Source organism: Ambystoma mexicanum, chromosome 1q, assembly GCF_040938575.1.
Source record: "Ambystoma mexicanum isolate Mex_15411 chromosome 1q, UKY_AmexF1_1, whole genome shotgun sequence".
NCBI lineage: Eukaryota > Metazoa > Chordata > Amphibia > Caudata > Ambystomatidae > Ambystoma > Ambystoma mexicanum.
Window position 1 is genome coordinate 513156553 of NC_090922.1, and position 27891 is coordinate 513184443.

The 27891-nt window shown below is 44.4% G+C and overlaps 1 protein-coding gene across 3 annotated transcripts in view; it reads right to left on the minus strand.

The window, feature by feature from the left end:
* The window catches only part of LOC138530222 (guanylate-binding protein 1-like), an 865941-nt gene that overhangs the window by 644217 nt on the left and 193833 nt on the right, over positions 1-27891 (minus strand). For all 3 annotated transcript variants that reach the window (XM_069640892.1, XM_069640890.1, XM_069640891.1), the window contains exon 2: positions 22833-23074. In XM_069640892.1, the coding sequence (XP_069496993.1) occupies positions 22833-23022 (190 nt within the window). In that variant the 5' untranslated portion in view covers positions 23023-23074. The remainder of the gene's footprint in view (positions 1-22832; positions 23075-27891) is intronic.

Genomic DNA, 27891 nt, shown 5'->3' on the forward strand with positions numbered 1-27891 from the left:
TCAGAAGTGTTCCTGGAACAGTCCTGTGGACGGACCAACCACAGTTTGGGCTACTGCGTTTGAGGCATCGCGGTTCTGCATTTCAACTCAGAACTTCGGGGACCCTCAGAAATTTCAGTATTCCAGCTCAATTTGGACCTGATAGGTTGACTTTGACCTAGATGGCTGTGTCCCTTTGTGTCTCAATGCCTGGGTGACATCAAAACCAGCTTCCCGATGTCTGGTGCACTGCCTAGAGTATTACTGCATCACTGTTGCATTCATCGACCAGAACAGGTTGCACCGGCTTCTGTATCCAACCGGGACATCTTTCACCTGCAACTCCTGGGTTCTGGCGACTGGAACAAAAGGTGGGGAAAGCCAATCTCTTCAGACCTGCCAAGTCTGAAGAGAAACTGGAATACAGGGGATGAGTTATAGCATTACTTACCTGCCCCCCTTATCTTCACCTGTTGAAGTTTGTAAAACTTCAATAAAGTTTTAAATTTGTTTGGCTTTGGCACAACTTGTTGCCGAAACCCCTCAAAGCTAGGGAATATAGATACCTGACTTTTGGAACTGATTTCCCAACCACCAGACCCTCCTAACTTTTTCCCAGCTCCCAAAACGTCTGGCAATGTTGGGAACTTTCAGGACACAAGGCCCCAGTCAACTTAGTGTTGCAGTATTCTTCCATTCCACTGCATTTTGATTGGGTCTAAAGCATTCCTACCTGCAAAATAGAAACACATTTTTACCTACCAGTAACTTTGTTGCATATTAGGTATGATTTTGTAAAGTGCAACTGGTGTGGGACTTCACAAGACTCCTCTTGGTATTAGGCATACCCAACTCTTAGGCCTGTACTACTCAGGTTGTTTGTGACTGAGAAGCCAGGCTTATCTTGGTAGGGCTAATGTGAGCTGTAGAGTAGCACAATGAAATCAGTAATCGCAAGGCACCAAGTAAACACTTTCACACTTATGTATTTATACACAAGGTATATTGATCAATCTTTAAAAGCAGCAACTAATAGTAGCATTACATGGAAGATGTAATTCATTTAAACAAAAACCAATAGTGATGGTGATTAATTCTCTTCTATGCTACACATGTTCCAGCACACGGAATTGCATCAATCAAGGACAGTATTGGCACTTATTTTTGTTCACCATTACAAAATTGGGTTGAGGATGGAAAATGGTTAAAGTAAAACATTCAACTGGTTCAGTTGTTAGACTAGCAACAGAGGGCAGTCATAGGTTAACCATTGGCGAATCCCAAATCTTGGATTTGTGGCTGGTTGTCTGCAGTATGTACGGCCCTGTATTGTGGCTGTCCAATGCAACATGACCTTGATTTCTGATTCTGGTCATACAAGTTGCGCCATCCTTTGGTGTTATGAATACATTTTCACAAACTAGGAGTGTTCTAAGCAATGTTTATTTGGTAGTATTGTGTTTCGACAGTGATTATGGGATTTAGATTTCAACATAGTAAACGGTTTAATTGTATTCCAAATGGTCCACTGTCCTTTTTCAATAAATTGTGTATATCCTCTTTTTCGACTCTTACAGGATTTTGTCTAAAGTAAGTTTCCAAAAAGTAAACATCCTTTTTAAGTATTCCTCAAATTGTGTACATCCTCATTTGATAGTATCTGGTGTTTAGGTGGTTGAAAGGTTTGGGTTTCAACACATTATACAGTTTATTTAGCTATATTCCAATTGGTGCACTGTCCTTTTTCAATAAGTTGTGCACATTCTCTTTTGGACTGTAGCAGGGTTGTGTCCAAAATGTAAGCATCCGCTTTCCTGTAAGTCTTCAAATTGTGTACATCCTCAATGCGTGTTTCCCCATAACTGTTTGAGAGGATCAGGAGGTTATGAGGTGCATTTCTAAGTAAGAGGGAAAGGGTCTAATGTTAGTGCTCTAGGTTCCTATTGTTGGCTGAACATGGCCTATTTTAATTGGACATTTATTGACAAATATAGAGAAGCATATTTGAACCAATAGATATAATGGAACACTCACCCATTGAATTGATTCTTTTGCACAGGTGTTCTTTTTATAGTACGTGATTTGTTGGTACGATATTTCTATGGTTAAAAAGTAAGTGAAATTGAATTTCAAAATATAAATCCTCACGTAAGGGGATGCAGATGCATGCCGTTGGTTTCACTATCTAACTTATTTGCTAAATTGTTTAGAAGGGCGTACATTTTAAGATTGTTCTTACCTGGATCAGATTTAAGCAGTATGGATTCAATTTTCCCATTCTGGATCATTTAGGTAGCGTTCGGCCACAGCAGGAAACTGTATTCTCCAAGCAAACAGCAATCACCCACAACACATCAAGAAGAACATTCCATATGGAAAATTCCTGGTTCCATGTCTTAAAATCGTGGCAAGAATGCTGTGGTTTTGTGTGCCACAATCATGTAAAGGATGCGGGGGACACCCCCGCAACCCCTGGACCCATTATACCATTTAAGGGGAGTGGGGGACACCCCAATCCCCGTAAATGGTATAATGGTGTACACCTTTACCGGGTCAAACCTGACTGGTGACATTTTTGCCGCGATTTTATTACGGGATACCGAATTCCTTGGACTTAACATGCAGACAAAATGATGGGGAAATGGGGAAATTCGGACTGAGGGGCTATGAGGAATTCAACAATCCCTCAGGAAGGCTGACATGAAAAACAGAAGAGAACTCCTAGTAGACAAACCAAACACCACCCCAATGAGAAAGGACCGAGATGTCAGTCAAAACAACTTATAGTTCAAATATACAGAGCCTTAGAAAGATGCTAAAAAACACTGGTACACAATTTGAAGACTTATTAGAGGAATATTTAAGATTGAGAGACCTGGTGTGCCTCCTGGCACCGGCACCTACGTGGTTCTTTCTCCCCGTTCCCCTTCACTTGCCATATTCCTCCCCTCCCTCCTCCCGCGTCCAGACCGCCGCCGGCCCTTGATTGGCCTCTAGGCCGCGTGTACAACGGCCTAGAGGCCTCACTCACCGTGCAGATGCCATTCCATCAGGCCCTGCACAGGTGAGTGAGGCCCTGCACAAGACTCTCCTGGGTTCCTTTTTTTTTAAGATTGAGAGGCCCGGTGTGCCTCCTGGTACCGGTGCCCACGTGGTTCTTTCTCCCAGTTCCCCTTCACTTCCTATATTCCTCCCCTCCCTCCTCCCAGACCACTCCCTGATCCCGATTGGCTCACTCTATAATATTAAAGCCATCTCCCCAAGCCAGCCCTCTGCCCGGCAGCCCCCGTGGCTAAGGGCCCCTAGGCAAAGGGCGGCTCCAACAGAGGCGGCTCCACAAAGTGCCTGCAGGTGTCAGCAGGGGAAGCCAAGGAAGTCAGCAGACACCTACAAAACTGTGAGTGTGGCTTGGGTGGGGTGTAGAGCAATTACTATATTCCAAAAAGCCCCTGCCACTCTACCTTACCTTCCATAGTGTAGAGGGCCATAGACGTAGCCAACACACACCTAGGGAGACTAGTGACCACTGTAAATGGATTGTATATTTTTCCTGGTGATGCATATCCACTTACTTGCCAATTTAGCTAGTGCCACACTTGCAGGGAACTGAAAATTAGCCTGCGTTGCATCCACATAGATACGTTGTTTGTTAGCATGTACCACGCTCGTATAGAATTCTGAACTTTAGCTTACATCGCACCTAGATAGAAATGTGATTGTTATCATGCACCACCTTTAGAATTCTGAACTTTAGCTTGTGTCGCATCTAGATAGAAATGTGACTTAGCATATGCCACACTTGTTTGGAATTCTGAACTTTAACTTGCATCGCATCTAGATATAAATGTGACTTAGCATATGCCAAACTTGTATGGAATTCTGAACTTTAGCTTACATCGCATCTAGGTAGAAATGTGACTTAGCATATGCCACACTCGTATGGAATTCTAAACTTCAGCTTGCGTCGCATCTACATAGAAATGTGATTGTTTTCATGCACCACTTTTAGAATTCTGAACTTTAGCTTACATCACACCTAGATAGAAATGTGACTTAGCATATGTCACACTCGTTTGGAATTCTGAACTTTAGCTTGCATCGCATCTAGATATAAATGTGACTTAGTATATGCCAAACTCGTATGGAATTCTGACCTTTAGCTTACATCGCATCTAGATAGAAATGTGACTTAGCATATGCCGCACTCGTATGGAATTCTGAGCTTTAGCTTGCGTCACATTTAAATAGAAATGTGATTGTTATCATGCACCACCTTTAGAATTCTTAACTTTAGCTTACATCGCAGCTAGATAGAAATGTGACTTAGCATATGCCAAACTCGCATGGAATTCTGAACTTTAGCTTGTGTCGCATCTACATAGAAATATGATTGTTATCATGCACCACTTTTAGAATTCTGAACTTTAGCTTACATCGCACCTAGATAGACATGTGATTGTTATCATGCACCACTTTTAGAATTCTGAACTTTAGCTTTCATCGCACCTAGATAGAAATGTGACTTAGCATATGCCACACTCGTATGGAATTCTGAACTTTAGCTTGCATTGCATCTAGTTAGAAATGTGAATGTTAGCATGCACCACACCCAGATGGAATCCCATATTGCAAGGACAGCAATGCCAACTAACCAATCTACTAACAATTTCATCTCTCTGCTTACACATCTCAAACTCTAACCAAACACAACCACAGCCTAAAATGCAGCAATCCGCACATACTTCACAAACCTACAACAAAACAAATCACACATAGGCTTGCACAACAGCACACAATGGCTACCAACCGTAAAACACCCCAAGCCCAGCCAATGGACCCAACGGGCTGAGGCTGCCAACAACACATCACTGCTCTCTTGTACTTTTCCAGCTTGTTCCCACTAACCCACCCCACTCCCCCCCCCCTTTTTCAGAGCCGCCAGAGCACCAGGGGACCACTCCGGTGGCAACAGTGCGCGGTACAAATATCCTTTAACATTAACATTAACATGTAGGTGATCCCGTTTATTTTATATGTCGGGAACAGGCTTATCCCTGGTTACCTAGAAATTGGGGAAGTACCTGTTACTTAGGAATCCTTCGCCCTGGTGTATTCCTTTCCAAAACTTCAGACATATCCAAACTATCCAGATCTAGGCCACGGCGGGATGATACAGGACTGATTGCAGACGACATAGCAAAATCATTTATACCATTTTGGGGGCAAGCAATAAATTCATGGAATATAAGGAAACTGTCCGTGGTGTTAGAAAAAACGATAAATGGAACTACCGATAGACTCTATAACATGACACTAGAAGAGAAAGATTAATGACACTTCAGAATAGAATTGCTCTTGGTATAATCTTGGCTGATGGTGGGGGTGTGTGCAAAATCGTGGGGTCAGCGTGCTGTGTATTCGTAAGTGACTCCTCCCCTACGATATTTGAGGCTATCAAGAAATTGCACGTCCTGAGTTCTGATATTCATGTCCCCACAGGTGGTTGGAATCTGAATATAAGCACATGGTTTTGGGAACTACTGCATTTATGTGGATGGAAACTAATTGCAGTTTTAGTTACAATACTTGGAATCCTCATGTTCTGCTGTTGTTGCATACACTGCCTGCCAATCTTTTGTTCTGAAATTACGAATGAATGTGTACATGTGATAAAGGAAAAATGCACTCCCATGTTAAATAAGGATGCAAATCACGAAAATAGAAACAATCAAGTAATTCATGTCAATTAATGTTGAAGATGACGATTACAGTTGAGTAGCATGCATAGTTCAGAATTAGATACATGGTCAGATGAAGATGAGATGTATGGATGATACTCTTGGCTCACGGCCAAAAGGAGGGTTTGTTAGTCTAGAAACCACCCTAACCAAGTATAGTACGTATATTATATTGGCCGGAAACCAATCGCATCATATGACCAACATCGCAAACACAGAATCGTCAGTATACCCACAGGGCGTCCATCTTGTGTAACATCCGCCATTTGCTTTTTTCCTTTCTGTCAAATGCTTTGCAAAATGTATTATATTGTGGAAGCTCATACACGGTGCAAGGCCACAGCCTGCATGTTGAAAGATCAACCCAGACAGGAATGCCAAACAGTACAGAAATACATTGTTTTCCTCCCTCACAAAGTCCTTGAGGCAAGCAGAAACAACATTTAATGAGTGGCCCAGGTGCCGGCCTGTCTCACTAAAGCTGAGCAATAGGCAGTTAAAGCATGAAATACACTCTTCTAGCAGTCCTCCTTCGCGGATCTTCCTTAGAACAGGCTGACCCCTAGTTCACAAATAGAAACTGCTAGATAACGTGCTGGAATGTGTCTCTCTCGGGAACACAAAATCCTTGCTGAACAAACGCTTTATATTCTCTATAACAAAGAACTATGTCTGCAACTGTTGCTAAGTATAATAGATTGAGTAAGAAACTTGTCATAATGTGTCATATTTGTCATAATTGTCAATCACCGAACCCTAGCTCAAGAAGATACATTATGGGCGGTTTGATGTGCCTTCAAAGATTGCATAGTTGTATATATGTTACTGCTTGAATGATGTTCGCTCTCTTGCATCTCAGGAGGTCTGGGTGACACACGTTGCAAGACGTTAGACCCAGTCGGCCGACTGAGCATATTTTGCAATAAAACATAGTACTTGGAAATCGAACCTTGTGTCTATCGTATCACTAGTATATGGTGGTTGTGCCTTAGTTTCCATATGCGGAGGGTCTTCAGGGCCTAGCAAAAAGGCCACAGACTAGGAATCTTTCAATTGCCCCTTTCCATGGTGGCCAATATCTGTTATTTTGTAACTGTCTTGGTTTAACTCTCTCTTGGCTTGGGCAATGCATGTATGGATTCTCTTTTAACCATGTTGCCCTTTCTCTTTGTTGGTGTTTCCATCGACCTTTGTAGTTTTGCTGCTTTCTAGGACTTCGGTATTCAAGAGTACCTTGCAAATCTCTTTTGCTCGCTCGCGAGTGCTGCTTCTGCTTTGGTTGGGTAGCGCGAGTTTCAAAAGTGTTTTTCCAGTCACTTTCAGTCACACGCGAGTGTCTTTCACTCGCCGTACACTTGCCAGCGTCACACACAGGCTGTCAACTCACTCTATACGACGTGCTCTTCACTTTATCTCGCCACTTGCTGGATTCTTCTTCTTTGGACTTCTTTTGATGCAGCAAACTTCTTCTAGCTTGCTGCCGCAAACACCAATGGAGCCCCCATGGCTCCTGGGATTCTCTGGTGCACACCAGCCACCAGATAACTTGAGGTTCTCAGATGCACGCCAGCCACCTGAGACAGCCTCCGGGAAGGGAAAATCTCCTTCGTCTTCGCTTCACGCTGTGCAGCCACTGCAGACCTGATCGCCAGAGGGCAAGATTCCCTCTCGAACGCTTCCTGCTGTGCGATCTGTGCAATCTAGGATTTGAGAGGCACAGACCCTCTCAGGACTGACAGTTTCTCTCTGCCACCCAATGGTCCCGGCGTCTTCTCTGTCCTCCAGTAGTTTGGCCAGTCTGCATACACGACGCTGCTTCTGCTTCCTGCTGCTGCTTGTTCCTTCTCTCTCACCACAATTACTTGCCTGCACCTGAAGGGGCCTTTTAAGCCTCTCAGTCTCCCTAAAGTGTGGTCAATCTGCATTAATTAACTGACCACTCCTATAATACTGCACCTCTTCAGTCATCTTCCTCGTCCCAGTACTTAGAGGATTATGGGACTTGAAGTGCCTACTGACAAAATTAGGGTTTCTGATTTCTGTGAAATAAGGGGTTTTCCCAATCCTCCTGACCTGCTTCCCCCCCTCGTGTGATCCTTCTGCAGAACACCACCGCCAGGGTCGGGATCAGAAAGCATCTGCCTTTCCCTGGCCAAATGAGAAGGGACCCAGACAAGGTTTTCTGGGGGAACCATTGCAGATTCATCACATATGGATGGAGAGGGGACAGTGGAAAAGCATGGGGTGGGGGATAGGAGACTCTCTTTCCAACAAAAAAGGCCAGGAAGGCAAACACATCATAAAAATCACACCCAAATATCTGAACAATAAAGACGGGTACAAAATTCAACTGCACATTTCCAACAATCACATTGCTTACCAATTGGAGTATACCGACTTAAAAAATGTTTAAACTTATGTTTTCCCCTCTTTCAATGGGTGTGAGCCTCCCAATACTACTCCATTAACTTCCACTTCCCTCTAATCTGTATGAACCCCTCTTCCAATTCTGGGTTTTGGTGGGGGCACGATAAAGAAACAGTCACCGTAGTAACTACTGATTACTAAACTAACTTTCATTATTGTGGTTTGTAACCTGAAACTGAGATAGCCAGAGTAGTGAAAACCATTGAACCTTCCTGGGAATATGTGGGAGTATGTGTTATCAAAGATCTCTTGATTTACCAATATTGAGTTGATAAATAGCCGGGCATGAGGTGTGAAGCTGTATTCTGCGCGTTAATGATAATGATATGTTATTTATATAGCCCCTTTATCCAAAGCGATTTACAGAGCACATATTTACATACAATACATGTTCAAGTGAGTAGATCAAGAATGGCCGGGAAGCCATGGTTAGGACAACTGCAATAGTCTAGGCAGCTGAATAGGATGAGTTTATGGGAACTACCAAAAGAGACAGAATAATTAGGAGTTCCAGTTATCAATGACTAGGGGTGTACCAAAATTCGGCTTTGAGTATATATTCGGCCAAATTCCAACTGAAAATGAGATATTCAGCTTCAGCCGAATACTTAATGAATTTTCCCAGGAAACCAAATAGTTCCCCCTACCAAATACATTAAGTACTGCTTTGACTGTGCCTGGAAACATTAAGGCATGTCATGTTATTCGTTTAAAAGGATCATTAAGCAAATGCTGCTGTCACTTTATTTGATTGACTGCAGACAGAGCAGGGGTGTGAAAGTGCAAACAAAGTCTGAACCCTTCATGTGCTGGACAGACAGACTTTAATCTGGCGGTCTGCTGGGGAGGGGTAAGCTAAAGCAAAACTTTCAATATTTTTAATGTGCAAGGAGACGTCTCTGGTCTCCCTGTATTTTGCAGTTGAAAACCATTGAGCTGGAACAATAGTTTACAAAGTCGCTATTGGAAAAGGGTATTTTCTTTAGGGGCTTATTGATTTGCTGATGACCTCTGTGAGTAACCTGAAAGTTACAGGTTCCAATCCACCAATTATCATCCAAATAATATAACTAAGTGGATTAATATAACTACTCTGAAATTCTAAACACTGAGGAAAATAGCTCAGTGGATAGTGTGCCTGCAGCACAAAACTGTATTTAGCCTGCATGCTAAGGTTATGAGGCAAATGAGATCGCTCAGTGGAAAATGTGCTTGCATCATAGATGTGCTTGTAATAATGAAACATAGGTTTCAATTCCTGCCCTCCAACTGTTTCATGTTGCCAAAATGAGTCCCTTTAATTGGGTAAAAGTGACAGATGTTACTAAAGAATGTGGCTATTCAAAGGATTGCAAGCTTTACAAAATAAACGTGTAACCAAAATGCCTCAGTCCGCCCCAGCAGAAAAATTACTACCAACATTAGAGTTAGGGATATGTATGTAATAATGACGAAGAGATGCAAGTTTACAATTTAGAAACAGTGGACCAAATGGATGTACAAGTGAAGCAAATAAGTAAATTAAGCATTCACATGCCATTTAAAGATCTGAAAATCAGCACTGCCCCTTCCCTATAGGGTCAGCAGAAAACCATGCAGGACTCAGCATACCCTATATATTTAGCTGACGTCTTTTACCATGCCCAAAACACCACACACATACCCCACCCGAAAAACAAAGAAGAATACTATCAATAAATGAAAAGGCATTTTTCAAATGCCTCCTGACCACTCAGTACCACAGATAGAAAGCATGGTTTTAGCATCACAGAGGTTTGCATTCAGCAACACTTCAGTGGTCAGCAGGGTGCTAATTGATGTAATCACCCCTTTTGTATTTCAGTGCCTTGCTGGAGCCAGAAGACTAAAGATGGGGAAGACCCAAAAGGAACAGTAGACACATCCAAGTCTCCCCTAACAGTGCTTGCATACATACATACTATACTTTTGGGCTAGTCTTAGTTACTTGGGTCCTGGCCAACAAGCGACACCCATGTATGCACAAAAATAGAAACTGTGGTTGGACACGGTCTTCAGGGACGACCTTGAAAATGAGATCAAACTATTTTTTGTAACTAATGTGTAACGCTCACCTGATTCTCGCAGAGGCACCGGTCTTGACTGGGCGACTACTGTATCTTCAAAGGTGATGTGCAGCACCCGGTTGGCTCTTTGGGCTGGACCTCTGTGCCCTGTATGCCTGACGTGCAGAGTAAGATGTCTGCAGATAGAAAATACGGGGTTAATGAACTGGGGTTATTGGGGTGTCCCTATCTCTTTCCTCTTCTCCTCTCCTGTAGACCCCCACAGGTTAACGCTCTCACCTTAGGTAAGTGAATGCCGAGCTCTCCATCTGCCTCGGGGCAGGGTGCTGTAACCAGTTTCTTCACCGGATAGGTAGCGCAGGCCTCTTGACTTCAGAGGACTGCTGTCCGTCGTTTACTGCACGAACGGTAAGTTTCGAGTAACTCAAATGTCTTTAAAGTCTTTAATAATGATGTCTCTTGTTTTGCAGGGTTCCGGCGATGGCGGATGACGGGCTGAAGTGCCTTGAAGATGGAGCCCGTGTGATGAATAGAAGCGCCTGGAAGCACGTAAGTAAGCGCTTGTTGCCAGCTTCACGATGCGCTCTAACTGTCATTTTATTTTGCAGGTACAAGTTCGGAGCGGCTGCAGGGTGCCGGGATACCCACTGGGTTAGATGTGGAAAGGAGTAATGGCACGTGAGTATTAAAGTTCCCCAATGTCTTTAAACGCACCTTGTTTTGTCTTTCAGATGCGGGATGCAGCGCCGACGGCCTCCGGAGCGTGCGAAGAGTTGGTAAGCTTTTGTCTTTCAGATGCCGGAATGCAGTGTGAAGACCTCCGGAGCGCACGAAGAGTAGGTAAGCCTTTGCCTTTCAGATGCCGGAATGCTAACCTGTTCTTTCTTGTCTTTATAGGTGTTGCTGAAGACTGGATTCAGGATGGTAAGCCTTTTTCCTTAGGCCCAGGATCAGATGCAGAAGACACGATGAGCATTCTGCTGCAGAGGATGCAGAATAACGCAAAGCAAGATTCATCCACCGGGTGTGGTTTAAATAGCCTCCTGTAGTGCTTAGGTGTCTCCTTCCACAGCCACGCCTAAGTAAGAAAAGAGTTCCTGGTAAGAAAAGAGTTCCTGCCTTCCAGAAGAGTTCCAGTGTTCTGAATCTAGGGAGTGGCTCCAGCCCCACCCAACAGGAAAAGTAGTTCCAAATAGAAGAGGATCAGAGGCTCAACTGGCAGGCAAGTAAGCAGCATGGTCTGCTGCAGGTAAGTCCACCCAAGCATTATGAGCCCGGCGCTTCCAGCGCTGGGACTGGGCATATTTATGAGCCTGGTGCCACTGGCGCCAGGACTGGGTCCAAAAGGTCCCCATTGGGACTGGTTGGCACTCGGAACCTGGGTTATGGATCTGCTTCCAAGGGAGTTGGGAAAACCCTGACCTTTTGGAAGCAGAGATCATGACAGTACCCCCCCTCAAGGCCCCTCCCAAACCGGGCTTCTCCGGGGGTTTTGGCTTGTCAGGAAATGTTCGGTGAAATCTTTTGATTAGGCGAGGAGCGTGGACATATTCAGCAGGTTCCCAGGATCTCTCTTGGGGGCCGTAGCCTTTCCAGTCGATTAGGTAGAATAGTTTAGATTTGGAGATCTTGGAGTCCAGAATGCTTTTGACTTCAAACTCGAGTTCTCCATCAACTAGGATAGGTTTTGGAGATTTGGATAGTCGGGTTTGAGGTTGCACGGGTTTTAATAGAGAGACGTGGAAGACCGGATGTATCTTCATGTGCGGGGGCAAGTCCAACTTGACCGCTACTGGGTTTACTATGGTAGTGATGGAATAGGGACCAAGGTATCTTGGGTTGAATGTGCGTGGCCGTTTTAAAGAAAAAACGGGGTTTTCCCAGTTCCCGAATGGACAGAGTTATTGTAGGCATACTCGGCTATCCAAAGGATATCTTTCCAAGTTTTTTCAGTTTGTTGCAGCATGCAGCGTAAATACTGTTCCAGAGTTTGATTGGTCCTCTCGGTTTGTCCGTCGGTCTGAGGGTGGTGACTGGTCGATAGTCTCACATCAATTTGAGCCGACCGACAGCAACTTCGCCAAAAATGAGAAATAAATTGACTACCTCGATCCGAAATTAGAACCGAAGGAAAACCGTGCAGTCGGACAACGTTTTCGAGAAATTCTCGGGCCAGAGTTGCTGCTGTTGGCAAGCCTTTGAGCGGAATGAAATGCGCCATCTTGGAGAATAAGTCCACGATTACTAGAATCGTATTGTATCTGGAGCATGGAGGTAGATCGGTGATGAAGTCCATAGAAAGCGTATGCCAAGGGCGAGGTGGGATGTCAATAGGGCGTAAGAGGCCTGCTGGTCTTTCCTTTTGACTCTTGTTTTGGGCGCATACTCCACAGGACATTATAAAGTCTCTGATATCTTTTTTCCAAGACGGCCACCAGAAGTAGCGCTTGATCTTTTCTGAGGTCTTGGCTATACCGGGATGACCTTCCATTAAAGAGTCGTGATAACAAGAGATTACTTTTTTCTGTAAATCTGTGCTGGGTAGGTATAATCGTTCTTGGAAATACAATAAGTTGTCCTTTACTGCAAAGTCTTTTCCCTGCAGATGCCAATTCTGTATGTCTGCTGGAGTTACAAGTTGCCTGGCTTTATCCTTAACTTCCTCTATGGATTCTGTGGCGATTACACCCAGAATTCTTTGTTCGGGAATGATTGGTACAGGTTTAGGGTTGATCAAGTGTTCTTCCACTCCCATCCGAGAAAGGGCATCGGCTTTACCGTTCTTTGTACCAGGTCGATAGGTAATTATGAAGTCAAACTCGGCAAAGAATAATGCCCAACGGAGTTGTCTAGAGGATTGGGCTTTTGCGGTTTTCAAATATTGCAGGTTTCGGTGATCCGTAATCACAGTAACGGTGTGTCGGGCCCCCAGCAGATAATGCCGCCAAGCCTTAAAGGCAGACTTGATAGCCAGAAGTTCCTTGTCAGTAATCGTGTAATTGACTTCAGGAGGCGAGAATTTGCGGGACCAAAATGCCACGGGATGCAACTGATTGGTTACCGGGTCCTTTTGTGATAGAACTGCCCCCATGGCAAGGCTTGAAGCATCAGTTTCCACGATGTAGGGGAGTTCGGTGCGAGGGTGTTTTAAGATTGGTGCAGAGATAAATTTAGTCTTCAAATCCTGGAAAGCTTGTTCCGCCTCGGTAGACCATTCAAAACGTTTGTTTTTCTTTAACAAGGCAGTGATGGGCTGGACTATTCGAGAGAACTCGGGGATAAACCTGCGGTAAAAGTTAGCGAAGCCTAACATGCTTTGCACACCTTTTACGGAAGATGGTGATGGCCATTTGAGAACTGCATCGACCTTCTTTGAATCCATACGCACTCCGCCAGGTGATAATATGAATCCCAAGAATTCAACTTCAGTCACGTTGAAAACACATTTTTCCAACTTAGCAAAAAGTTTGTGTTGACGCTATCTTTCGAGGACCATTTTCACGTGTTTCCGATGTTCAGATTCCGATGAAGAATAAACGAGAATGTCGTCGATGTAAACAACAACACACACATCTATGAGCTCTCTGAGGACATCGTTCATAAAATATTGAAAGGCGGCCGGGGCATTGCAAAGTCCGAAGGGCATGACCTGATATTCAAATAGCCCATACTTGGTGCGGAAGGCCGTCTTCCATTCATCGCCTTCTTTTACTTGTACCAAGTGGTAAGCTCCTCTAAGATCCAGCTTTGTATATATGCATGCTTTTCTGACTTGGTCCAGGAGTTCAGGGATCAAAGGTAACGGATATCTATTCTTAACGGTGATCTGGTTCAGGGAGCGATAATCGATACAAGTTCTAAGGTCTCCTTCCTTTTTTGGAACGAAGAACAAAGCTGAAGAGGCAGGGGACTTGGAAGGACGAATAAACCCATTTGCCAGGTATTGATCCAGGTATTGTCGAAGGTGAAGGTTCTCAGGCTCGGTGAGGGCATAAATTCTACTACAAGGAGGAGTAGATCCAGGTATCAGGTCTATCTGGCAGTCATAAAACCTATGAGGAGGTAGAGAGTTAGCCTGCTCCTTCCGGAAAACATCTTGGTATTCTAGGTATTCGGGAGGTAACTGGGGAGTCTCTGAAGAAATTGCTGCCAGTGCAACACCAGTTGGAGGGTGACAAGTAGAGACACATTCTGGAAACTGGACCGTTCTTGCTCGCCAATCGATCAGAGGATTGTGTTTCTCTAACCAAGGTATTCCTAGAATAATCTGGAACTGAGGGGCCTTGATCACATCGAACACGATCTTCTCATGGTGTCCATCTTGACTTACTAGCGTCACCTCTTGAGTGGTATGCGTTACTGGCCCGGAGGCTATCTCCGTACCATCCACCGTAGTAATGACGTCCTTTACAGCCTTGGGACAAAGAGTTAGATTCATCCTCAAAACCATTTCATGATCCACATAATTGCCGATGGCACCGCTGTCGACGTAAGCTTCAATTGCATGTAATCGATCCGGATTATCAGGGCTAATGAGGACCATAGGTATCACGAAATGCGAGGTCACGGAACTGGTTTTCACGCTCGGCAAGAGGACCTCTATTCTTGTCGGGCGAGGTCGTTTCCTTGCTCAGAGTTTGTAACTGTGGTAACTGCAGCTCCTACTGCCTTCTTGGCAGGTTTCACCGGACAGTCTCGAAGAAAGTGCCCTGAGTTTCCGCAATATAGGCATAATTGCAACTGTTTTCTCCTTTCCCGCTCCCTTTGTGTTAGAGGACCTTTCAGACCCCCTATTTGCATGGGTTCCCCGGAGTCTACTCCTTTGGAAGGAGTTGGCGGTTTGGAAAATACTCGAGCATCAAACTTGGAACGATCGGCCTTCCTGTTCTGCAGTCTGTGATCTATTTGAACGACCAAGTCTATATAATCCGAACAGTCTTGTGGGGGATTCACTACTTGGGCTAAAACGTGTTTGAGCTCTCCACGTAGACCTCTATAAAACAGCGTAATCCTTTTGTCCTCAGGCCATTGAGTTTCCACTATTAGTCTATTGAAAGATGCAATATAAGCCAAAAGGTCTTGATTACCCTGTCGCAACGAAAGAAGCTCATTGTCCAAGGCCTGCCCCTGTGCATGTCTTGCGAACAGTTTTTCCATACTAAGCTGAAAGGCTTGAAAATCATGGAGAACCGGATCATCTTGATTAACTAGAGGGATCGACCAGTCTGCCGCATTGCCACTAAGGTACGAAAGTACAAAAGCTACTTTAGCTTGATCAGTTGGAAAGGCTGCTGGCCGGCATAAGAAGTGCAACCGGCACTGATTGATAAATACCGCAAACCTCTTTGGGTCACCAGAAAATCGTTCGGGCGGAGCCAGAGGTACATTCCCAGGTAGGTTGATCTGCACTGGATTCATAGAGGATGTTGAAGGAAGATTTGCCCCTGATGCGGGTAGCGGGGTCTGTCCGGCTTGTGACTGTAGCAATTGTCTAGCAAGATCATCTGTTCTCTCCTTGGAAATAATTAGTTCCCTTCTTAGAGCGTTCGTTTCCTGACGAGCTGCATGCACTTCTGCCCTTAGTTCCCCAAGTAACCGGGCTAGGTGGTCAGTATCCGAGGTTTCCATAGCGTCTGGGCGAGAGTTTTGCGGTAGGCTTTGCGTTCTGTAACGCTCACCTGATTCTCGGAGAGGCGCCGGTCTTGACTGGGCGACTACCGTATCTTCAAAGGTGATGTGCAGCACCCGGTTGGCTCTTTGGGCTGGACCTCTGTGCCCTGTATGCCTGACGTGCAGAGTAAGATGTCTGCAGATAGAAAATACGGGGTTAATGAACTGGGGTTATTGGGGTGTCCCTATCTCTTTCCTCTTCTCCTCTCCTGTAGACCCCCACAGGTTAACGCTCTCACCTTAGGTAAGTGAATGCCGAGCTCTCCATCTGCCTCGGGGCAGGGTGCTGTAACCAGTTTCTTCACCGGATAGGTAGCGCAGGCCTCTTGACTTCAGAGGACTGCTGTCCGTCGTTTACTGCACGAACTGTAAGTTTCGAGTAACTCAAATGTCTTTAAAGTCTTTAATAATGATGTCTCTTGTTTTGCAGGGTTCCGGCGATGGCGGATGACGGGCTGAAGTGCCTTGAAGATGGAGCCCGTGTGATGAATCGAAGCGCCTGGAAGCACGTAAGTAAGCACTTGTTGCCAGCTTCACGATGCGCTCTAACTGTCATTTTATTTTGCAGGTACAAGTTCGGAGCGGCTGCAGGGTGCCGGGATACCCACTGGGTTAGATGTGGAAAGGAGTAATGGCACGTGAGTATTAAAGTTCCCCAATGTCTTTAAACGCACCTTGTTTTGTCTTTCAGATGCGGGATGCAGCGCCGACGGCCTCCGGAGCGTGCGAAGAGTTGGTAAGCTTTTGTCTTTCAGATGCCGGAATGCAGTGTGAAGACCTCCGGAGCGCACGAAGAGTAGGTAAGCCTTTGCCTTTCAGATGCCGGAATGCTAACCTGTTCTTTCTTGTCTTTATAGGTGTTGCTGAAGACTGGATTCAGGATGGTAAGCCTTTTTCCTTAGGCCCAGGATCAGATGCAGAAGACACGATGAGCGTTCTGCTGCAGAGGATGCAGAATAACGCAAAGCAAGATTCATCCACCGGGTGTGGTTTAAATAGCCTCCTGTAGTGCTTAAGTGTCTCCTTCGACAGCCACGCCTAAGTAAGAAAAGAGTTCCTGGTAAGAAAAGAGTTCTTGCCTTCCAGAAGAGTTCCAGTGTTCTGAATCTAGGGAGTGGCTCCAGCCCCACCCAACAGGAAAAGTAGTTCCAAACAGAAGAGGATCAGAGGCTCAACTGGCAGGCAAGTAAGAAGCATGGTCTGCTGCAGGTAAGTCCACCCAAGCATTATGAGCCCTGCGCTTCCAGCGCTGGGACTGGGCATATTTATGAGCCTGGTGCCACTGGCGCCAGGACTGGGTCCAAAAGGTCCCCATTGGGACTGGTTGGCACTCGGAACCTGGGTTATGGATCTGCTTCCAAGGGAGTTGGGAAAACCCTGACCTTTTGGAAGCAGAGATCATGACATAATGACACGGGGGAGGTTGCGAAGACTTCTGTGTGGGAAGCAGCCAAAGCCACATGGAGAGGCATCCTTATTAGGGAGGGAGCCCGGAAAAAAAGGGAACGCACCCTATTAGAAAAATAAATTAGAGAAAAGTTGAACACGGCAGAAAAACTAGCACAATCAACCCCACAGGAGAGATCAAAATACATCAGCGAGGCCAGAGAATTCAGGGAGGAACAAAAAATATTGGAAGTGGGAAAAATAACTCAGACCCTTATATATTTGAAACAAAAATACTATGAAAAAGATGACAAGGCAGACACCCTCCTGGCAGCCCGATCCTAGCGCAAAGGGCAGAGAGATGGGTGGATGTGATAGAGAGAAGGCACACTCTTAGACACAATATAGAGTCCTCCCCAGAGAAGGAGAACATAATTAATGTCTTTGCCGGGATAAGTGGCAGAATAATAATATGCTGATAGCCCTTATGGTGTCCAAGCTAGTGTCTAAAGGTCTGATTCAAATTGGTGGCCAAGTACATGTGAACCTGTTTTGGGGGTATTACACTGTTAGCAGATCCCCAATCCTAGGGTTTAATTCTAGTTCCACTGTATTGAAAAAAACAGAGAAATATCCCGACTCCTTCAGATTAATAGTTATTGATGCAAAATGTTTTGTAATTTAAGTTGCCAGAAGAGTGAGACTTTTCCCACTGCCTCTCAGAGCGACGTATCGAGGGGTTCTATGTTCTTTCATCGTCAGGCTTTTTAATGACTGTCTTTTAAACGAGGAGAAAATAAAGAAAAAGTTAATCAACATTTTTTGGGGGAGTTACTTCCCCCAGAACTACCAACTCCCCCACCTATTTGTAACTTCCCGACCCCCAACCCCTTATCTGCCCTTTCCCACCCCCCCAAAAGATTTCGATAACGGAATTCGTAATATTCTCCTTGTTTAAAAGGCAGACGTAGAAAAGGCAGACGATGAAAGGACTTTATACCGTTTCGAGGATCAGAGTGAGAGAAGGTCAGGAGTAAGTTAAGGCAGTAGCGGTTTTCGGAAAGGACAAAAGGGATGAGTAGGGTGGAGAAAGTCAATTTTTGCAGTAAGACTAGAATTGAGGCAAGATAGAGCAGAGTTAGCAGAGAGGATAGACAAATCTGGAAGGGGGAGGAGAAAAGGGAAGTGATAAAGGTAGGAGAATCAAAGGATCTACGATTACAAAGGGTAGAGCAGAGCGAGGGAATAGTTGAATCAGAGTGAGTGGAGGCAGAGGTAGAGAACGATAATAGAAGATGGTTAGTGAGAGGGGTCAGAAATGAAAGCCGGACACAAAGTTGTCAGGTTTTTGGTTAAAGACTTTTATTCAACTTAAATGGGTTGGGAAAATAACTCTCTGACCCTATTCTAAAGAGGAGCTTCCCTACCAAAAACCAAAAACTAAGGATCTGTCTTTGTCAGGATGTCCTAAATCAAAAGCCCTCCTTGTGTCCAAACACTCTATGCTGACCCTCACACTACACACACAATAATAAAGTGAAAAGGGGATTGTCTTTAACCTGGTATTTGCAAAAAGTGTTCTTAAATAAAAATAGAACAGCTCCAACTTAAACGTTCTCCAAAATGGAAAAAGACCTTAGTTCCAGAGGGCAATTCCCTCCCCTGGATTCTTTTCTGGTATCACACATGTCTCTGGGGCTAACAGTTCTTGGTGTCTTTCTTGGCCCACAACAATCCTTTTAGACAAAAACTGTTCGGAATTATAAGTTCTTCTTTAAAAAGTTCCCTCATTTAACACAAGTTCCTTCTTTGTTTAACAAACACTGTTTCTGCTTGACATTCCCTGTAGGTTTGCAATGTGCCTGGTATACTCCCCTGCCAGGACTCTTAATGCACTTCCAACTGATTGGTGTACTCTCCTGCCAGGACTTCTCTTGCACTCACAGCTGCCTGGTGTACTCCTGTGTCAGGACTTCTCTTCTTGTACTTTCAACTGCCTGGTGTATGCTTGCCAGGACTTCTCATATTTCAGAGTTCCTCTTTACATCCAAGTAGCATATACCTTTCTTAGCTTGGTATTATCTACTTGTTTCACAATTCTTTTAAGCTTTCCCCACATTTGCATGCACTTTTTATTGGGATTCGGGGTGGCACTCTGCCTTCTCGATTCACAAACAATCTTCTTATTATTTTACTTTCTTTAACTTCACAATGTTCAAATTCTGCCTGTTCGATTTACAAACAATCTTCTTATCATTTCACTTTCCGTAACTTCACAATGTTCAAATTCTCTTTGGCACAGTCACTGAAATGTCCAAGGGTCCCCACTCTGCTCGGGCTGACTTGCTGACTCTGTGTAGCGTCTTCTGTCTCGCTCGCGATTACCTTTGCTACTTGCTTCCCGCTCTGGGAGGCACTGACGTCTCTCCAGCTTCTCTTGCAGCTCCGCTCCTATAAGTTGGTTTCCCTTCGGTTGCCGGTAAGGACAACGCTGCTTCTCCCGACTGCCGAGGAATCTTCTCATGATTCCTGGCATCTCCACAGCACGTCTTTCTTACACCACGTTACTTTCCTTCCATGCTGGCGAGCTACTTTGTTCTGCCACAACGGCTTGCGCCTCCAGCTTCCGCACACCGGCCCGTGCCACCAGCTTCCGCACACCGGATTGTGCCTCCAGCTTCTATCCGCCTTCAATGGAGATGCCACGTCTTCTCCTGAGCTCTCTCTCATAGGCCGTTTACCATTTTTAAGGTCCCATGCAGAGGTGTTCTCACCCAACAACTAGCACGCTCATTAAGCTTGATGCTCCTGCCGCTAGGTATCAATTTCTTCATCCTCCTTGTCTCAGTACTTAGATGACTGTGGGAATTTAAGTCCATTGATGGTTTCTGATGCATAATACTTGGAGAGCATTTCTAAATGATTACATATGGAAGATCAGTTATATATGAAGGAAAACTAGAACTGAAAAAGGGTTTTCTTGGAGCTTTTACTCATCAGGTCATGCATGTGAGTTTGGCCTAAAGGGTGTTGGGAAAAGGTTTCTTTATTTTCCCTATAGGGGAACAGATGCATGGCAATAGGCCATTAGGGTATTGGGTAACAGTGGATCTTCCTCATGGGAAATGGGGGATACCACACCTCATCTGATGAAGTCAGGATATCTCCCCAGAGCGTGTCTCCCCTCATGTTATCCTCCCTCACACAGCCGTTCCAGGGCTGGGATCAGGTAGCAGCTTCCGTCCCCTGGCCACAAGGGAGGAGGTCACCACCGGGAAAACAGTGATGAGCACATCGGATTTATCACATTAGAGACAAAGAATGGAGTAGCTTACACAGACGAAGTAGAGGGGGAGAGAGAGGAAAAAATGGGATCAGAAGGAAGAGCCATTGGTTCGAGAGGATGGGGAGTAGTACTGGATAAGAGCATAAAAGTCAAGCAAGGGAAGGAAAGGAGAAGATGCACCATAAAAAGATGAAGACTGAAATCACCAACGAGGAAGAAAGGGAAGGTGGAGGGTAGAAGGAAGAAGAGGAAACAATCAAGATTGTTACAGCAGGAGGAGAGAGGGCCTAGGGTACTACAGATCATCATAAAGGTAAGGGAATGGGGTTTGGAACAAGAAATAAAGTGATATTCAAAGGGAGGAGAAGTAAGTAAGAGGAATGCAGTACTGCAGCGTAGGAAGAGTAATAAAGCATGGAGTGGTGTGGAGAGTGGCAGACGTTAGAGAGGGAATTTGTAAGAGAAGCGCTATCAGAGGGAGGAATACAAGCTTCAGTTATGAAGATGAAATGTAAACCGAATAGCTAAGATCATAAGACATTTGTTAGACTGATGAGGGATTTAGGAGCCCAATAGGTATAGGAGGAGAGGAGGGATCAGGGGGCAGCAAGGAAAGATGAGGGATAGAAATTAGATTATCTAGATTACGTGAGTGGGGGAAGGTCCTAGCATTATGAGTGTTTCAGATCTTTTCTCTAGCAAAGAGTATAGAGTAGAGCTGTAAAAACTGAAATGCACTTAGAGAAAGTAAGAAAGCTGCCTTTCATACTTTCTCTTATGCGCCTTTCTGTTTTTACAGCTCTACCCTCTTTTCTCCTAGTTATGCCCGCACTATTCCATCACACTGAACCCCTCGTAATGCTAGGACCTCCCCCCACTCAGGTAATCTAGGTAATCTAATTTCTATCCCTCGACAAGAGAGGGAAAAGATGCACAAAGCCTTAAAGTCGTTAGGAGGGTTGTGGCCAGGAAGGTGCAGCTGAGAATTACCTAAAGGACTGCATCATGGAGAACAGTAGCGCAAGTGTAGATGTGGTCGCAAGATGGTCACCATCAGTCGCATACAGGAGTAAACGGGATATTGTAATCCCCTTATGCGTATATAGCCTTTGAAGGAGGACCCCCCAAGGAACAGGTATTAAATAAGAAAAAAGCTGTGTATCACGTGACCGGTAGAATGATGCAGATGGGAAGGGCTAGTCCAGGATCCACTGTGGGAGGACCATGCCGGTAGAGGAGGGTCAGGACAGTGGGCGCCCATATGCAAAGTCACGGCTGTAGGCATGCAGGTACACCTCGGTCCAGAAGGGTGGTGGAATGGGCCCAAGTGACTTTTTTTTTTGCCTCTTCAATAAAAACTACGGGTGGTGGGGTTAAAAACTATAGGTGGGGGCTTATCCATCTGCCCTCTGCATGCTGCTTATCTAGCATAAATCCTACCAGTATTACTATATGCATTTCTGATATGGGGTAATATAAATAAATTAAAAGCGAACAACAATTAGCATCCTGTGACGTCAAAAGCTTGTGTGCGGCACTGAACCTCATTGAACGTCTACTTCCATCGACCCCTGATGCTAGGATTGGGACTGAGATTAGATCACCACTAGTAGAATTGCTTCTAGCATAATTATGAAGCATTTAAGAACACCGGCCACTATGAATTTTTTTTATATAGAATAGACTCCCCATAAGCAAGGTGACAAGTGCTAAAATGTCACTGTTCAGAATCAGGCGCTGGAATATTGGGGGCGCATAGCTTGGTATACCAGAAGCTGCAAGGATATGTTATTATGACTTAATGGCTTATGGAGATATTTATTTTCTCTGCTCTTGACCACTGTTAGATGAACCGGGAAAAAAATGTCTTGCCTTTATTGCGTTAAAGGTAGGTAATGTCAAGTTGAGACGCTCTCACAATTCTCATATGATTCAACTCTGTGGATGAGTTGCTTACAACTCCAACCTACAGGAAGGCAGATCGTTTTTTAAACCAAGATTCCAATATGCAAAGAGTTATTTAAAGATTTAAGATATTGGTCTATGTATTGCTGTAAATTGTGGAAACATTGATTCAAGATAATCAATGTTTGTATATTATGTGCGTTAATTTTTAAGTGAATGTGTTTTTGTGCTAGTGCAAAACGTATTTGTATACATACTGCTTGAAATGCGAGTGAATTTGAAGTCTGCAATAGCCTAATAAGGAATGCGAAATAGTTCCATGATCACAGCAGAATGCTGACATTGGGCCATCCGCATAGATCAGGTGGCTTTAGGTTTAACCACTTTCTCACTCACCTGTCCTCTTGCCCGCCAGCTTGTTCATGAGGAAGGACTTGCCGGTGCGGTAGAGACCCACGACGGCCACCACTACGACAGGCTGAGTGATGTTGGACAGGATCTCCAGAGCCTCCTGCCTCACCCTCAGTTCTCCCTCTGGGGTGTTCTCAATGAAGCACACGGGTGCCGGCATGTCAAACTCAGGCATTGTCACTTCGACTGGTGGTGTGGAAAGCGTGGATCAGGAACAACAGTGGGACCTGCAGCAGAAGGAGAGAGTTAGAACCCATTACCCAAAACGTGCAGACCATTTTATCAGAATAGGTACGTTCTCAAAGGAGATTCAGATGCAAGGGAGTAAAAGACATTCTGGATAACCTGGGTAGGTTTAGGTTTTTATTAATATATGAATAGCCACATGACTTTGTATATACAAGATACAGACATAAATACATTTTACAGATAACAAAGAAAAACGCATATTTCCAACAAGTAAAAATGGGTAATTGTCTTGCTCAGCGATTGTTTGGGAGGTTGCTAAACCGAGCAGCCTCCTGTTCTTTTCTTGAAGTACACCTCTTCTGTCTTTAGCTTCCTCTAAATGGGACAAGAGATTGGTAGGGTGTGCTAATATCTTGTAATACACAGTAGATGAACCTTACTGCCAGTGAACACCCAGTAAAAAGCCACTTCAGACTCCAGATGCATTTACAGCTTGGCTTCACTGTTAGAGCTGCCAAAAATGGCAGAACAAGCCAGCTGCCCCATGTGATGTGTGCCTGTAATATCCTTACCCAGCTGACATGTTATATTTCCAATACTTGGAGGTTTGCTTTTGACATTAAAAATCAAGGACTGCAGCTCCAAAAATGACAACAAAAAACAGGAGGCACTCACACCTGGCACGTGCCAAATGAATAGTTCCAGTTTCTGGGCTGTTTGCAGCTACTTCCACCCTATGCAGCCCTTTTCAGTTCTGGCTGAAAATTCACCTTGGAGGCCAAAATAACATTGTAGCATAACGTTTCTGTGCGCCTGCAAGGATACAGCACTTTGGCTGGCTGCTTCCTTCCTGTTTAGCCTTCATCTCATTAGGTTTTGTTTTACCTTGACATGCCAGCATCAGGCACACCGGGACTGGAGCAACACGCTAACCACCCCATTCATAGGTGCACCTGCTGGCCCTGCTACTCCCCTTCCTCCCTCCCTCCACTGACCCCATGTGCAATGAAGTCCTACTTCATGCAAATTTAATCACTTTGTGAAACTTCTTTCAAACAAACAGAATTAGAATAAGCAATTGTGCAGGCGCCTGGCAATTTCTGACTGCGTTACTAAAGGTTTAGATAGTGCTGATACAAGAACTACATTTGAGATTAATAACACGCTTCTTCTCATCTTGCACCTGCTTGCAGCAACACATTTCAGAGAAGCGGAATAACTGCGTACCCGCGCAAGATATTACATAACTACATGCTGAGCAAAGACAACATAAACTCTCCTGACATTAAGCAAATTATACTTGGGAGTTCCTTGTAGAGTATTGCCAACTGCTTTCTGGATTCCTTACAATGTAACCGGCTTCTTTGCACATGCCTGCTCCCACAGTGCATTTGAGAGTTGGTCCGAGGCGGCAAAGCCACAGCATTTACGACCATTTCCATGTGTGCATTTTCAGTTTCACACTGTGCATAATGCAGGGTTGTATAGATTTAAAAAACAAAAAGGCAAGCCCACAGGTTTATGTAACATTAGGAGCAGCAGCATAATATGTCGTTCAGAAACACGAGAGACCACCTCCACTAACACAGGACTCAGGAAGAGGTGTGGCGCTGCATAGGGCAGGGTCCCTGCAGGGCATCTAGGAGGGCAAACAACAAGGCAGGGCTCTGAACTCATCTACAGACCCAGAGAGAAGTGTCGGGACACAAATGGGAAGTACCAGTCACAGAAGGTGAAGAAAAGAAACAGACATAGAAGGTGAAAAAAAAGAATCTCAATAGTTCTGGCTTTAGGGAAGCCAGTGTAGACATGTCTTAGGCATGACATTCCCACAGTCCCTAACTAAATACATGATTGTTTTATTTGCATCTCTGCAAGGCCTCAGAGGAGGACAAAGAGGCTAGGGAACTCCCATTATTGGGCTAGGATGACAGTGTGGCTCTTGCACAGTTTATGCCCCAACTGCTCGCTCCCCATTACAATGATCCCTATTACATCATCATTTTAGAAAAGTCCTCATAATGGACCTCCCAGCACTATAGTGTGATGCATTATTACCCCCCTCCCCACCACAGCATAATCATGGTCCAGGAGCACGCTCTCGCACCAAGCCCAATTACCAGTCTCCATGTACCCCTTCCTTGCTATTACAAGCCTGCTTTCAACCTCACCACCCCAATGCCATAACTTAGCAGCTCTATCCCTCCAGGACGCTGTGCTTCCAAACTCTGGCTTTTCTTTTCCAAGTCACTAATCAGTTGTGTGAGGCCAACTGCTTCAACTGAGGCAAGCGAAGACTACCGCTCCCAGACTTCATTGAGTCAGGAACTTGGATTGATACGGTCACTGAACATCAGCCCCCATTCCCACCCAACATCAACCTCCCTGCACCTCTATTCCCAGCCTCCAAACCCCAGGACCAGTTCCTCACTACCAGTCTTTATGCCCTGTTCCTCAAAAAAGCAATATTCCCATTACTAGTTTCATTGCCATGCATGCCAAACCCTCATTAGGAGGAAAACAATTTTTTATCCGAAAATAGTACTTTGTTCTTCATGTTTTACCTCCACCACGAGAAATCCCGACTCCACTGAAAATCAATTCTCCTTTTTTTGCCTACAAACCTATTAATATCTTTCTCTTTAGTTTTCCAAATGTGGGCAGTCAATTCCATGCATCCCCACATCTCCGTTACCAGCCCATTGTGCATGCTCTGTGCCTAAATATACCTCTCCAAGTCCTCATCCCCAGATTCCATAGAACCCTTCCAGTAGCTGGCCCCTATTAGCAGACTTCATGCATCCGTCATGGTGCCAAATACCTCTCCCCTTTGCCTGTTACCATTTGCCCCAAAGGTTGTCCTCCTCCTATCCCAAACACTCCTATCTCCAGTTGTGGCTGGAGAATTTTTAAATTGGAGGGTCATAAATGTTTCTCCCAAATATGTGTGAGCGACTGAGCATAGCGAGGGAGCCTGGCAAAAAGGGGAGTCGAACGTGAGCGTGAACGGTCGGGAGCGGTGTTCCACTACTTTCATTTTCTTACTGTTAACAGCTCCACTACTTTTTGCAACCATTTTCCCCATTCCGGAACTGTTCTTTGTGAAGTTAAAGCACACTTCTGCACTTTACCACCAGATATCAGTGACAGCTAAACTGAAATCTGTTTCAACTCAATTGGCTGTCAACCCGCATGACTGCAACCCTTGAAACATGTGTTGCATGTTGCTCCCTTCCTTCCTACTCTCCCCCACCCTCTGCCGCAGACACACTTCTACTACTTTTTGGTACACTTCTCTCACTGGAGTTGGTCGGTTCTCCCCTCGAACTTTTTTTTAAATAATGGGTTCATGTGGTTCATTTTACAGCACACGTTTTGAAAAGTTAAAAGCCACACAGTTTGCAATCGCTTTTGTTGGGTTACTCATGAAAAAGATCCAATAGATTAAAGTTTCGAACAGTACACATGAGTATTTCTTACTGTGCCATAGTAAAAAACATATCCGACTGGCCCACCAAAGTAAGCTAGTCTTGGCACATAAGGACACAATGGGCATCAAGAGTAAAGCAAACATGAATCATTTTTGCCTTTTATTTTGTTATTTATTTATGGTGTGTTATAGTGTACAAAGCAAAAACAAAGAGGTGATGGCTGGAAGGTTTAGCCATAAACTTTTCACACAGGACATATAACAAACAATTGGTATAGTGTTGTTTCATCAACAGTCGTTTTTATGACACTTTTTTTTAACGAATATACTTTGCCGAAAAAAATCATCTGAATTTTGGGCAGGGGTGGGAATGGGCAGATAAGGGTTTGGGAACAGTAATAAATTGGTGGGGAGGGGGCTTGTGGCGGGGAACCACCCAAAATAATAAAATTAAAATGTTGATGACTTTTTTCGGCAAAATATATTCGTAAAAACACCAGTCGTACAAATTACTGTTGATGATATGACAGAACCAAACAATTCATAAAAAGCAAAGAACAGCAACACAAGAGCAACAATTCATCACGATAATTCATCACCATTAATTCAATAAAACAACATTACAATTCCTTATTAACCCGAGTTAAAAGACAATTAATCACAACTAAAAGTCTTACATTCCTATCACCTAAATCTCCTTCTTTCTCACACAATCTAGTATGTTAACACAATTGATCCGGGAAGATGGAGTCTAAAAATCTCATGGCAGCATTCACCAGCAAAGTGTACCACATTCAATTAGTCCCTCCAAGTCTTGTAGAGCACAAATGTTTCCCCAATATATTATCACGCATTCTACAAAGTAGAGGGCATGTAATTACCAAATGATACAATGATTCCATTTCCCTGTGGCAGAACCGACACATTTGCTCCGCTCAAGGAATGCTTTCTCTAGCCCCCATCACTATATGTGTAGAGCACAAGTTCAACTACAAGTAGAGCCAGCCTCTCCTACACTCTTTAGGATATTTGTGCAATGTCTCATTCATTGATCCAACAGGCCTTATCTCACAAACAAAGTGTTCAAACACTTTATACGTTGATCACACAGTCCTATTCTCAACCCAATCCACTTCAAAGAGGCGTTTCTTTGCTGTGTTGGGTCTAGACAAAAGCATTTCCTCCGATATTCCTACGTGAACTGATCTTAGTACAATTTTCAACCCATAAAGAAAGTGGTTTACAAATGCCTGGACCCAATATACGTTGCAATTAAATAAACAGGGAACCGCCTGGAGGTTCTAATACATTTTTATATATTTTCAAAGTTATGTGTCTTATTGCTGACACTGGGGTATCGTGTGGTAAAGAAAGCACCTTAGCCAGATCTTACCCTCAAACTGCGGCCAAATCCCCACATTAGTA